Source organism: Columba livia, chromosome Z, assembly GCF_036013475.1.
Source record: "Columba livia isolate bColLiv1 breed racing homer chromosome Z, bColLiv1.pat.W.v2, whole genome shotgun sequence".
In the NCBI taxonomy this organism is placed as follows: Eukaryota; Metazoa; Chordata; class Aves; order Columbiformes; family Columbidae; genus Columba; species Columba livia.
In genome coordinates this window covers 32,677,010-32,690,131 of record NC_088642.1, presented here as the reverse complement: position 1 = coordinate 32,690,131, position 13,122 = coordinate 32,677,010, and the positions used below count along the sequence as shown (strand labels likewise).

At 39.2% G+C, this 13,122-nt stretch overlaps 1 protein-coding gene across 5 annotated transcripts in view; it reads left to right on the top strand.

The window, feature by feature from the left end:
* Positions 1-13,122, top strand: part of SNCAIP (synuclein alpha interacting protein) — a 93,313-nt gene that overhangs the window by 60,829 nt on the left and 19,362 nt on the right. For all 5 annotated transcript variants that reach the window (XM_065045318.1, XM_065045321.1, XM_065045320.1 and 2 more), the window contains exons 6-7: positions 2,849-2,962; positions 9,948-10,073. In XM_065045318.1, the coding sequence (XP_064901390.1) occupies positions 2,849-2,962; positions 9,948-10,073 (240 nt within the window). The remainder of the gene's footprint in view (positions 1-2,848; positions 2,963-9,947; positions 10,074-13,122) is intronic.

Genomic DNA, 13,122 nt, shown 5'->3' with positions numbered 1-13,122 from the left:
GATCCTTACTCCCAAAGTGTTTTTGCACAGTGATAGAATGGACTGTATTCTTCTTGTTCTTACTTTATACCATTGTAGCTCCCATAATGTTATATCATGTGGTGCATATACCTGTGTTCCAGAAGAATGACGACTATCAGAATGAAAGAAAACTTCCATGCAGGAGCATAAATTTCCATGGAAGTGTATTTAAACAATTTAGTGATTATGAATAACTTTTCCCATTAAGGAATGAATTAATTAAAAATAACTCTTTTGATTCAAGACCTCTTTCTGATCTTGAGCTATGAGCTAGGAAGTTAAAATAGAGTGGTATGTTATGGCCAGTCACACTGTTGTGTTCTTGATTTATTTTAACTAACTGTGGATAAATCCTTTCCACATTAGCAAAATTATTCTCTTAATTTTATTAATTCTTTACCTTTATTTTAAAAATATTTTACTCAGTTGTTATACAAAGGAAAACAAAATAAAATTTATTAGTTATTCATGCTTACTGATGTTTGTACCCAGACATGTTGAGGAGCAACTACTACAAGTAGTTTCATTGTTTTACTTCATTACTGAAATTGAAAGAAATGGAGGAAAGTAAGTAAACTAGTGTACATTTTTGTGTTTGTATTCATACATTATACATGCAAGGAATAAAACAAATACAAAATAAATTTTATTCAATTTTTTATTTCTCCCATATAATTTTAAGTGGGTTAATATTTATTGCATTCTTCTCCTTGTTTTTCTAAAAATAAAACTGAAACTTGAAATAGATATTTGTTTCATTCTCATAAAACTTTTTCGATTTTATGCACACAAACCGCTTTTTATGCTATATGTGTTGCCCCTGTGAGGTTTTAACTGAGCAACTGAAATACTTGTTTCAGCTATAAAGAATATAACAGCCTTTGAAAGCTGAAAAATTAACTAAGAGCCAGCTGTAATGTAGGCCATGCCAAACTGCATTTACCAGGATAGCACCACTGAAAAGAGGCTGCAGAAAGAGAAGCTGCTAAAAACTCTTGCTGTTACACCAGGCCATAAGCACGGTCTGAGGAAAATGTTCATCTGTTTCCACAGCATCTACATCCTGCTTCATAGTAACTTGCAAACTACTAGGAGAGTGCATAGCAGCTTGGGAATCTTCAGACTAGGCTGCGAAAGGTGTTCCAGGCAAGATTCATCTCCTTATTTGTATTTGAACAGCATCGATTACAGACAGATCTTAATCCATGAGCATTAGGTGTTCAGATACTACATACATAAGAATAATTTTGGAAGCATGCATTTAATTAGTGATCAATGAAGACCTGAGTTTGTAGAGATACTGTTCATTATGCTCCAGCAAATGATCTAATTTAGTCATTGAGCTGTGCTGTAGAAGTGATGGGAACAGAGCTATGGTTTTGCTCCGAACAATCTGGAAGTAGGGACCAGATTGTAACTCTAATGACTGCCAGAATTATGACTACCTTCACATGGATTGTGACATTAAGGCCTCAGTGATGCACAGAGGCAGCTTCTCATCGGGAGCCAACAACGCCTATTCTGGTGACCAGAAAAGATCCTCCAGCACCAGTGGAGAAGACCCTGGATGTCCACGTATATGAGCCAGAGATGAGGACTGTTGGCAGTGGTGAAACATCTATGGGCAGTAATTCTATGGACTATGTACTTAGAATTGCGAGTGAATGTACTGTTATATAACTTGGACATCATAAGACCTGATTTATAAATAAACTGATTCTATCTAAGGCAGGAGTTGGACTCCCATGCTGGGTGCCCTATGATCATGCAGAGTATGTAGGGTGACAAGTGGCTCAGAGTCATGACATGTCATCTATCCTACCAAATGACAATAATAATCAGTCTTTACCTCGGTGGATGGGCTACCTTTACTTAGCCTGGAAAAGGAACATAATATTTGATGGCCGCTTTCACATAACCATTTGCACTATAATCAATAGCAAAACTATAACCAATCCGAGACAGTGAGATAAACAAGTGAAACATGAAAGCAGAGAAAAGAACACATTTTCAAACAAACTGGAATTTCCTAACACTTTAATAATTCTGATAAGCTTTTCTCTATTTAGTAAAGGTGTTTATAACTGTGTCATGGTTTAACAGGAGCTAGCAAAACAATCATGATAGCTGCTCACTCACCCCTCACCCCCCCAACACGGAAGAGAATCAAAAGGGAAGGAATAAACTTGGACTGAGATAAACATAGTTTAATAAAATAGCAAAATACTAATACACTACTAGTAGATATACATATAAAATAGAAATAAAAGATACTCAAGGCAATTCTTCACAAACTCTGTCCACAACTGAGCAGCCAGTCCCAGGAAACAGCACCTGGTCCTGAATGGCTGATCCCAAAGAGACAAAAAACAGGAAAAAAGGCAGAAAAGCCCAGAGGCCTCTGCAAAATGACAAACGGCTGACCTAAACATCCCAACCAAACTCCTGAGAGCAACAAAAGCCTGAGAGAGAGCCTGGAAGATCCCAACTCTCTTTAAGTATGAAGCATGATGCTAATGGGATGGAATACTGTAGTTGATCTGTCTGGATGTCAGTCAAGCTCTGCCCCATCCACACCCCACTTCCTTGATGCCTCACACCTGTGGGCAGAGCACTCAGAATGTCCATGACCCACAGACCACAGCAATTAAAAACACTAGCTCTGTGCTGGGATGCTATCTCTTGTTCTCAAACTAAGTCCAAATAATGACCATGCTAGCTATGAAAAAGAAAGATTTCTAACTACACAAAGAAATTTAACTCATTTTCAGTCAAATCAGCACAAACTGAAACAGCTGGAATTAAAAATTTCTTTTTATTTGTTTAGAATGGTCAGCTGGAGTGTGTTCGATGGATGGTGAGTGAAACAGAAGCTATTGCAGAATTAAGTTGCTCAAAAGACCACCCAAGCCTTATTCATTATGCAGGTTGCTATGGCCAGGTATGACTTTCATTTACTTTTTCAAATAGATTACTTAGATGCTCATACAAGAATATCAATTTAAAGCATGTTTATAATTTTGTGGCTTTTGATTACAGGTGTTCTTAATTAGTTTAAATGTAGCAAAATATCTTCCCACCTAATCTGTGTATCTTTTTCAGTATTTTCCCTCTTCAGTCTTTTTTTTCTTTTAAAACTAAGTAATGACTGGGAGAATATTAGCTGACACCTAACTTCTCTATAAATGTAATGATGAGAAACCACAGAAGTACAGCATTTCAATGCTTGGCTAATGTCTGGGGAAACATATACCACTTAATGGGACCACATTCTCCTCCCAAAAATTCTGTTTTTCCTAAGCAGGTCTTGCAATAACCCCTCTTCAAAGGACCTTCTCCAAGATATACTAAGCAAGGAATAGTGATTTGGATAATAAAAAGTCCTTCTTCAAATATGTTAATAACAAAAGGAGGGGCAAGGAAAACCTCCATTCTCTGTTGGACTCTGAGGGAAATATAGTTAACAAAGATGAGGAAAAAGCTGAGGTACTTAATACCTACTTTGCCTCAGTTTTTACCAGTAAGACAGGTGGCCCTCAGGACAACTCATCTCTGGAGATGGTTGGCAGAGATAGGAAGCCAAATAGGCCCCTTGTATTCCAGGAGGAAATAGTTGGTGATTTACTGAGCCATCTGGATCCTCACAAGTCTATGGGACCAGATGGGATCCATCCTAGGGTGATGAGGGAGCTAGCAGAAGAACTTGCCAAGCCGCTCTCCATCATCTTCCAACAGTCCTGGCTCACTGGGAAGGTCCCATATGATTGGAAATTGGCCAATGTTACCCCAGTCCACAAAAAGGGCTGCAGAGCTGACCCTGGCAACTACAGGCCTGTCAGCCTGACCTCGGTGCCTGGCAGGGTTATGGAGCAGATCATCCTGAATGGAATCACACAGCACCTTCAGGACGGACAAGGGATCAGACCCAGCTAGCATGGGTTTAGGAGGGGCAGGTCCTGTCTGACCAACCTGATCTCCTTTTATGATCAGGTGACTCACCTGGTGGATGAGGGGAAAGCCGTGGATGTGGTCTATCTGGACTTCAGCAAGGCCTTTGACACTGTCTCCCATAATATACTCCTGCAAAAGCTGGTAGCCCATGGCTTGGACAAGTGTACTCTACGCTGGGTTAAGAACTGGCTGGAGGGCCGGGCCCAGAGAGTGCTGGTGAATGGGGCTGCATCCAGCTGGCGGCCAGTCACTAGTGGTGTTCCCCAGGGGTCAGTGTTGGGTCCAGTCCTGTTTAACATCTTTATTGACGATTTAGATGAGGGGATTGAGACCATCATCAGCAAATTTGCTGATGACACCAAGTTGGGAGGGAGTGTTGACCTGCTGGAAGGCAGGAGGGCTCTGCAGAGGGATCTGGATACACTGGAAAAATGGGCTGATTCCAATGGGATGAAGTTCAATAAGGCCAAATGCCGGGTGCTGCACTTTGGTCACAACAACCCCCTGCGGCGCTACAGGCTGGGCGCAGAGTGGCTGGAGAGCAGTCAGACAGAAAGGGACCTGGGGGTACTAATTGACAGGAAGCTCAACATGAGCCAACAGCATGCCCAGGTGGCCAAGAAGGCCAACGGTATCCTGTCCTGTATCAAAAACAGCGTGGTCAGCAGGACAAGGGAAGTGATCCTTCCCCTGTACTCTGCATTGGTGAGGCCACACCTGGAGTATTGTGTTCAGTTCTGGGCCCCTCAGTTCAGGAAAGACATTGAAGTGCTGGAGCGGGTCCAGAGAAGAGCAACACAACTGGTGAAGGGACTTGAACATAAGACCTATGAGGAGAGGCTGAGGGAGCTGGGGTTGTTTAGTCTAGAGAAAAGGAGGCTTAGAGGTGACCTCATCACTCTCTATAACTACCTGAAGGGAGGTTATAGACAGGTGGGGATTGGTCTCTTCTCCCAGGCAGTTAGCAATAGGACAAGGGGGCATGGGCTTAAACTCTACCAGGGGAAATTTAGGCTGGATATTAGAAAGAAATTCTTTACAGAGAGAGTGGTCAGGCATTGGAATTGCCTGCCCAGGGAGTTAGTGGACTCGCCGTCCCTAGAGGTTTTTAAGCTGAGATTGGACATGGCACTTAGTGCCATGATCTAGTAAACAGACTAGAATTGGACCAAGGGTTGGACTCAATGATCTCTGAGGTCTTTTCCAACCCAGTCGATTCTGTGATTCTGTGTGATTCTGTTATTCTTCTCTAATTTGTCAGCTGAGCCACTTTGTCATGCAGTTTCTTTAACGGACATTAAGGATAAATGTACAAAACCCACTATTTTTGTGCATTTTTTCCCCCTCTAACTTGTTCAAAGAGAACAAGCAAAATATAACCACTTAGAGAATTATCTTTTTCTTTCCTATACAAGTGTGATTGTCTCACTGAACATGATTCAACTATTGTGGCATATTTCCACTGTTAAGTGATCCTGTCCAAGCATGAACTGATTGGGAGGAACAGAAAGAGGGGGCCAGGTTTGGAAGGCTATGGAGATGGAAGTCTACCCTATCTCCTGCTGTTTGCATAGCACACAGACATCCTTGTTTTCATTCTGTGCAAAGACCTCCTTTGCATCTTCTCCACTCACCTACTATGCAGATGTTACTGGTGCAAGTTAAGACACTGCTTGATATACTGATTGTTAGTGTCCTGCTTTCTGTAGCAGGTTTGGCCTGTAAACCTGGTACTGAATATAGGGAGGCTGGGAGCCAGGTCAGAACTGGATTCAAGAGAGGCGTGTTTACTATTGGGAAGAAAAAGTTTGGAAGAGAAAGATTCATGTGAACTTAACACTTATATCGTCAGTTGACTAGTCCAATTTTGTCCTCATCTCTAAAGATATTTATAAAAACTAAATCCAGTGAAGCTTTGTTATTTTTTTCAGTGAGCTGTGCTGTCTACTGCCAGGAATAGATCTGGCACACTTTATCTAGACTATTTTCAGAGTAGGACGGAAGCTCTACCAGTTAAGAAACACTAGCTACAATCAGCCGCCCATGAAATTTAAAAAGGTGATATATAAATTGCTGCCAAATTTTCTTAGTTAACTGAATGCCAAAGAAAGTTCATATGTAATGTCAATTATCTGGGGTTTTTTATAATCCATAAACATATTGCAAACATGAGGGAATGTTGGGGATTAAGGGATGCCAGACTATCTTACCCAAGTGTATTAAGAAGAAAAAACCTCTAGAAATTCATATGCGTAGTTGGCGCTGTCCTCGAAGCTTTAATTCATTTTACTGTTACGTACACAAAAGATAATCCATGTAAACACTGGTCTTAGAATAATTACAGGAGTAATATTTTTACAAGGAAGACCTGTTATTGAATCGTTTTCTAAAAGAGTCAGTCCATCCATTGTTTCCCCAGGCATTAGTCGTGTACACCATATTCAACTTCAATAAGTACCATTTAGAATGGGCAGCAAAAGGGAGTTCGTAGCAAAGTTCCTATGTTAGATGTCATGGCCTCACTCCAAAGATATCTCAACGATATTATATCTTTTCAGTAAGATAGGGACCATATAAGTTAATTTGATGAAAGAGAAGAACTTGAAGTCAACCTGTAGCCTGGCCAATGTACCTCCTATCAAGGGCTTCCTTACACATGGGATTATGCAAGAAGCAACCATGGTTATTGGCAAGCCTCTCCATATCAGGCTTAAGTCATGCGTACATGGCAGATTGTGTACCAGGTGTGTCTGGCACAGTCACCATGTGACAGAAAGGAGATGGTAGTGCAGTCTTAGGTGCACATAGTAGGTCCTAAGAGCTTCACAGGGCTGTTCTTTCCAGCATGGATGCTGTGGTAGCAAGGAATGCGCAGGTAAGTGGTAGAGGGTGAAGGAATGCCATGGATTGGTTGCCTCAGATCCAGAGAGTCTAGGGGAGACTTTGGGGAACCAGAGCTACAGCATGACTGAGGATTTAGAAGGGGTTCTTTGCACCATTTGTCAGTGGTGTAGTGCTGGAGAACACAGTGGGGAAGAGTGTGTGACATTTCAATACACAAATGCCCAACATCACACTTTTTTTACACCTTGGGATGTTTTACCTTCCTGTCTAATGTCATTTTTGCAAGGATAATGTGTTGGTTTTGCCTACGCCTATTTCTCTGCTGTGAAGGGATACAGAGAAGGGCAGCTTATTTAATTGAGTGATAGGGCTAGGATGAGGTATAGAGACAGTACTCTCCACTACGCTAATCCTTCTGTATGTAGTCCATTTAATTATTTTTCTTTGTTAGTTTTCTTTCTGCTCTAAAAGGCAGCTGAAGGAGCCAAAGTCTGCAACCTGTCCCAAAACAGAAATTACATATTGTGATATTTTTCCAGAATCTCTTTTTAGGAATGTTTAATTATTGTAGGTCTAGAATAGAAAGAAATTCTTTACAGAGAGAGTGATCAGGCACTGGAATGGCCTGCTCAGGGAGGTGGTGGACTCACTGTCCCTGGAGGTTTTTAAGCTGAGATTGGACATGGCACTTAGTGCCATGATCTAGTAAACGGACTAGAGTTGGACCAAGGGTTGGACTCAATGATCTCTGAGGTCTTTTCCAACCCAGTCGATTCTGTGATTCTGTGATCAGAGGGATGTTAACCACTGCTACAACATAAGACCATTGTAGGTCTTAAAATTATCAGATCTACTGAGTAATTCATCAGTATTTATCTGTTCCTGTCACAAAACAAATACGTGATTATTTTCCATTATCTTAATCTCAGGAATTTTCTTATTATTCTTCATTTTGTCTGAATAAATTAAGTTGATGACAATAAACCTACTTCTAAGAACACTTTTCTTCCCAATGCATAGTGTGAGTGTTACTAAAGTGATGTGTGATATTGATTTTTTTTTTTCCAAGGACATGTTTGTTAAAAAAGCATAGTCATTTGAAGGAAACACAAACTGTTTGAGTAGGCCTCTGACTTTGTGCCTGTGATCAGTTGATGCACAGACAGACCTAAGTACATATGATTGCATTTAGCCATCCAGGCACTTGATTTCTGTGTTGATAAGATAAATGACTGTCTAGAAAGCATCATTTGCTCCATGCTGATTGTGATCATAAAATTACAGAACATGGTTAACATTCTGGTCCCTATTATGTTCCAAAGTAATATATAATTTCAAAGCTATACTTGTCTTCCAATTCTGCAGAGGAGTTTTGCTAAAATATTTTTCTTTTAATTATTTAAACATAAGAGCAATTCGTAGGAATAGTGTAATGCTCCTTCACTGCTGGCCAACACCACAGGCATCTGGAGAAATTGCTCAGAAGTATTTTAAAAGGGATATGAGATCTGAAGTCATCTCTCTGTGCTGGCTGTCAGCTATGTTGGGCATTCAGCCAAGGAGAAGTAAAAATACCTATCCCTTCACCCTGTAATAAAAACAAAAATGCTGTTAAAGTGGAAATATGAAGAAGATAAGTTCCAGACAGACTAGCCTGCTGAAGTAGTAAACAGAGATCCATGTGCTTGAATGAGCAGAATAATTTGTAGGATAACTAAAAGAATCTGAGGATCCATCTCCTCTTCCTTGACATTAAATTTTCTGTGGCACTTTTATACAAAAAGAGGTTTATACACAAGGTTCCTAGCTAGAATTTCCTTTCCTTATTTTTGTTATTTCTCTTTCCTACCTGATTACTGCTTAGAGTCCTAGACATGCTTTTAATATGTTTTATTTAGGTATACTTCACTCTTACCTGTGGATGATTATGTACTTCTGTATCACTGAAGCTACTGAAGTGCTGCAGGTTAAGTCTGTGCATTGGTGTTTGCCTCATCAACATTAGAATCTACAAAGCTTCTAGAACTGTAACTGGAGGTCCTACTCAGTATAACATGACTGATATCAAGGGAAAATAATAAAAATACGTGTTTATATAAAACAGTGTTAAGCTAGATAGTAATTCATTATTTTCAGATATTCAGATGAAAAAACTGTAGTCACTTTTTTATGTAACATATAGATTTATTCTAGCTTTTCAGTATGTGTCACATTCAGCAGATCACAATGAAATTTAATCTGGAGAGGCATGGAGGGTTGCTAGAGAGATTTTTTCAAATAAACATGCTGGGGAAAATAAGAAAGAAAATAAACTTAGTGCACATATATAAACTCTCCATTGTTCGTAAAGAATTCCCGTATAAATGTATGTTACACTTGCATATACACACAAAAAGCAATCTTAAAAAAAAAAAAAAAAAAAAAAAGTTCGTATCTCAGTTTGGGCTTCAAGACTTCCAATTGCAAGTTTTGCAGTCTAAGTCTCCCCATCCTTCCCAAGATGGAGACACATACGAATGATCCATTAGTCAATACAAAGAGAGCTCAAGTTAAAGAGATTTCATGGTCAGCTCTGTCATCTGCACATACTTCTGTTTTAATTTTCCAAAGAGGCTTGTGAATTTTCACTAAATTTCATGAACTGATTTTCAGATTAACACACAGGCTGGTCTGCCTCAGGTCTCCTCCCTCTCCCTCTCCCTCTCCCTCTCCCTCTCCCTCTCCCTCTCCCTCTCCCTCTCCCTCTCCCTCTCCCTCTCCCTCTCCCTCTCCCTCTCCCTCTCCCTCTCCCTCTCCCTCTCCCTCTCCCTCTCCCTCTCCCTCTCCCTCTCCCTCTCCCTCTCCCTCTCCCTCTCCCTCTCCCTCTCCCTCTCCCTCTCCCTCTCCCTCTCCCTCTCCCTCTCCTCCAATTTCTCAGAATATGTTACAGTACCTAGATTTTTTCCTAGTTTGTCTTTTTATAAAACAAAGTATTTTGGCTTATTTCCTTGGGAAAAAAAAAAAAAAATAGACCAGAAACAAGGAACTGTTGGACGGTATTAGTAACAGATGACAGCACTGGTATTCCTCTAGTACATTTAGCTTTTCATTATTTCTTATATTTCATGACATCTCTTTCCCCTCCCCCTTAGGAGAAAATTCTTCTATGGCTTCTTCAGTTTATGCAAGAACAAGGGATTTCACTGGATGAAGTTGACCAGGATGGAAATACTGCTGTTCACATAGCTGCTCAACATGGCTATCTAGGATGCATACAGGTAGACTGATAGCTATATCAGAAACCTCTTTACATCAAACATGGATGACAATGACCATTAAAATTTTATAGGAGATCTTACAAATGGGAATAATTATTGATACATTAAAATATACTAGAAGTAAGAACTTTAAACCAGTAGGATTCAGACTTAAGTAATGAAAAGCCCTGGTTTTTGGGTTCTGTTCTCTATTGTGCTATTATTAGCCTGAAGTAACTTGTATTGCAAGAAGAAAGCATTACTATATTATTTATACATAAGCAGCTTATGTGTATGTATTTATGTTACAAAAGGCCAGCCAGTGTAAATATGTGCACTTGTCTTACCATTCTGATATTTTTCTTCTGTTTCTTTTTCCAATGAGTAGTTGTAGCTCTCTAGATTGAGGAACGTCTAACAGATAAGTTTATTCTATGTTGAAGGATTTCCACCTTAATTAAACCATCCTTTCCAGACTTGTAATCTTTGAATGTATTTATGCTAAATAATGCAGTGTGATGATGGTTTCTAACTAATTCTCAATCAGCCTGGCCACTGAAAGCAATATAGTTCTGTTGTACAGAGCTGCTGAAAAGTGTGATTTGTCCTGCTGAGAAGGCTTACACAGCTACAGTACTTTTGGGAGACAGATCTGAGTAAACCAGTTTGGATATCTCTCTACAGTACTGGTGTTTCATGCAGACATACCAAAAAAAGCTGTAGGGTTGAACTGGATAGATAGGTGAAGCATCTCACCTTTTCGTTGAATTGCAGATGTACCCTCTGTCCATCAAAGTTACTAGTACTGTTAGTCACAAGAGCACCTTTCAGTATTTGGTGTTGTTGGGACTTTGACTAAAAGCTGTTTGGAGAACAAATAATAATAAAATTATTCCTGGAGATTGCAGAAAGGTATCTGAGAAAAAAATTAGTCATTGGGGAAGAATAGATAAAAGAATAAATAGCCATAAGACAGAAAGGCAAGAAACAGAAATCAAAGTTATCTATTCAAGTAGGGAAGGAAAACATGCCTAAGAAGGAGCAGTAATTCTTAGAGTCTGAGAACTCAGATATATATCAGTAAATACGTTAATCCTGTTACCACACATGGACTGGTCCACAACACCTCTTAGACCACTGCAAATACAGAAGATTAATATTAGTTCAACTCTAAAAGAAATACAGCTCATCAGTTCTCGTTAGCTGACCTCTTCAGAGAGCTAAATATGTTTGTGCACACTGTTATGTTGATGCTTATTATTATTAGACCAGTTTATTTGTATATTTGGACACAGAGAAGACATTACTTCATAAAAGCCAGTTTGAGAATGTCACACAATTAAAGGAAAAGGAAAAGAGAAAGAAGTGACAGTTGAGCTGAATTAATAGACTTGGAAGAGAATGAGGTCAAATAGATTTGGATGATGTGACCATCTGTGTTTTCTCATTCATGGGACGTGTCTTTCTTTTAAACATGTCAGGAATGGACCCTGTACAAACTCTTATGAGAAAAAAATCAATAAATCATCATGCTAAACCTACTTTTTTATTATTATTGTATTGTAGACAATTGCAATGATCAGTTGGAAAAAAAGTGGATAGAATAAATGTTTATGTTGTACCAGTGAGGAGCACCATTGTGGTAGGATGTGTGTTTAGGGCTGATAACTCAACAATGCCTCATCAACATGTACAATGCATTTGAAGGAGAAATGATAGCAGATACTTTTGAACAGAGTGGCGGCATGCAGGCTGTTTTCATGGACAAAACTGAACCAAAATAAGAAAAGCCATGCTTTCCTGATGAAGAATGAGCCTTAATAAATGGCTTAAAATTCTCAAGATCATTTTATTGTACATAAATATGCACATCAACACATATTCTATGTTGAAGTGAGGCCATGAGAAAGAAATAATTCATGAAAATACAACAAAAACATGCAGTGTTAGTAATATCACTTCATTAACACATCACAGTCCTAATTGTCGGTGATGTTTTGCTGTGCTGTGAAACAAATTAAATCATCTCCTCAGTAAGCTTATAGTCTAATTTAAAACAATGTATAGTGAATAACCTGGTAAGCAGAAAGAAGTAATAAGAGGCAGGGAGATTCTAAGTAATGGTACAAAAGGTGGATGGTCACAGGTTGTCAGTGATTCCTCATCCCTCTCATTCGCGGTGTTTATGAGCAGGTAACACTCCTATCATGTTCCAAACTATAAGATTGCTTTCTGTAGGGGCACAACTCTCCTTTATTTTCTTTGTTGGAAAATTGAACTAAATTTATTGACATGAGATGCAGTACAAGACTGTTCATAAGTTTCCTTTCTGTACAGATTTAACAGACCAGACAGACATCTGTCAGCAGATGTAAAGGTCTCTGTGACTGCTGTTCTGAGTCAACAAGGCCACTGCAGTCCTCAGTGGCTTACCAGCTCTGCTTGGATAAGTCAACCAAGATCTCAGCCGTGCAATTCCTCTTCTGCATTTGTATGTGTAATGTTGATGACGCTGTAATTTTTGGATGCATTATGATTTTGTTCAAAATCTTTTCTGGAGTATTACGAGCAATGTGCATCTGAACATTACTGAGGACATTTAGGTCCTATTCTGGGCTCTCCAGATGGAGATGTCCTCAAGACTGGATGTCTTGAGGTCTGCCTGACAGAACTTTTTTTGCCCTTACAACACTCTGGATTCAAGTCCCAGAGGTAACTCAGATGTTAGGCTCATGGCCTGGACAGTTCTCCAACAAGCTAGGGTTCTCTGCTAGTACTGTGAGTAACAAAAGGTATACATCAGCGTATAAGCCATTATTTTTCTTAAAGACTAAAAGCTGACACATATTTGAGAATTTCTTTAAAAGAAAGTTGGGGATAACCAAGGAAGTGCAAAGCAATGAGACTTATTTCAGCATTAAAAAAAAAAAAAAAAAGAAAAGAAAAGAAAAGAAAAGAAAAGAAAAGAAAAGAAAAGAAAAGAAAAGAAAAGAAAAGAAAAGAAAAGAAAAGAAAAGAAAAGAAAAGAAAAGAAAAGAAAAGAAAAGAAAAGAAAAAGGTAAAACCAGCC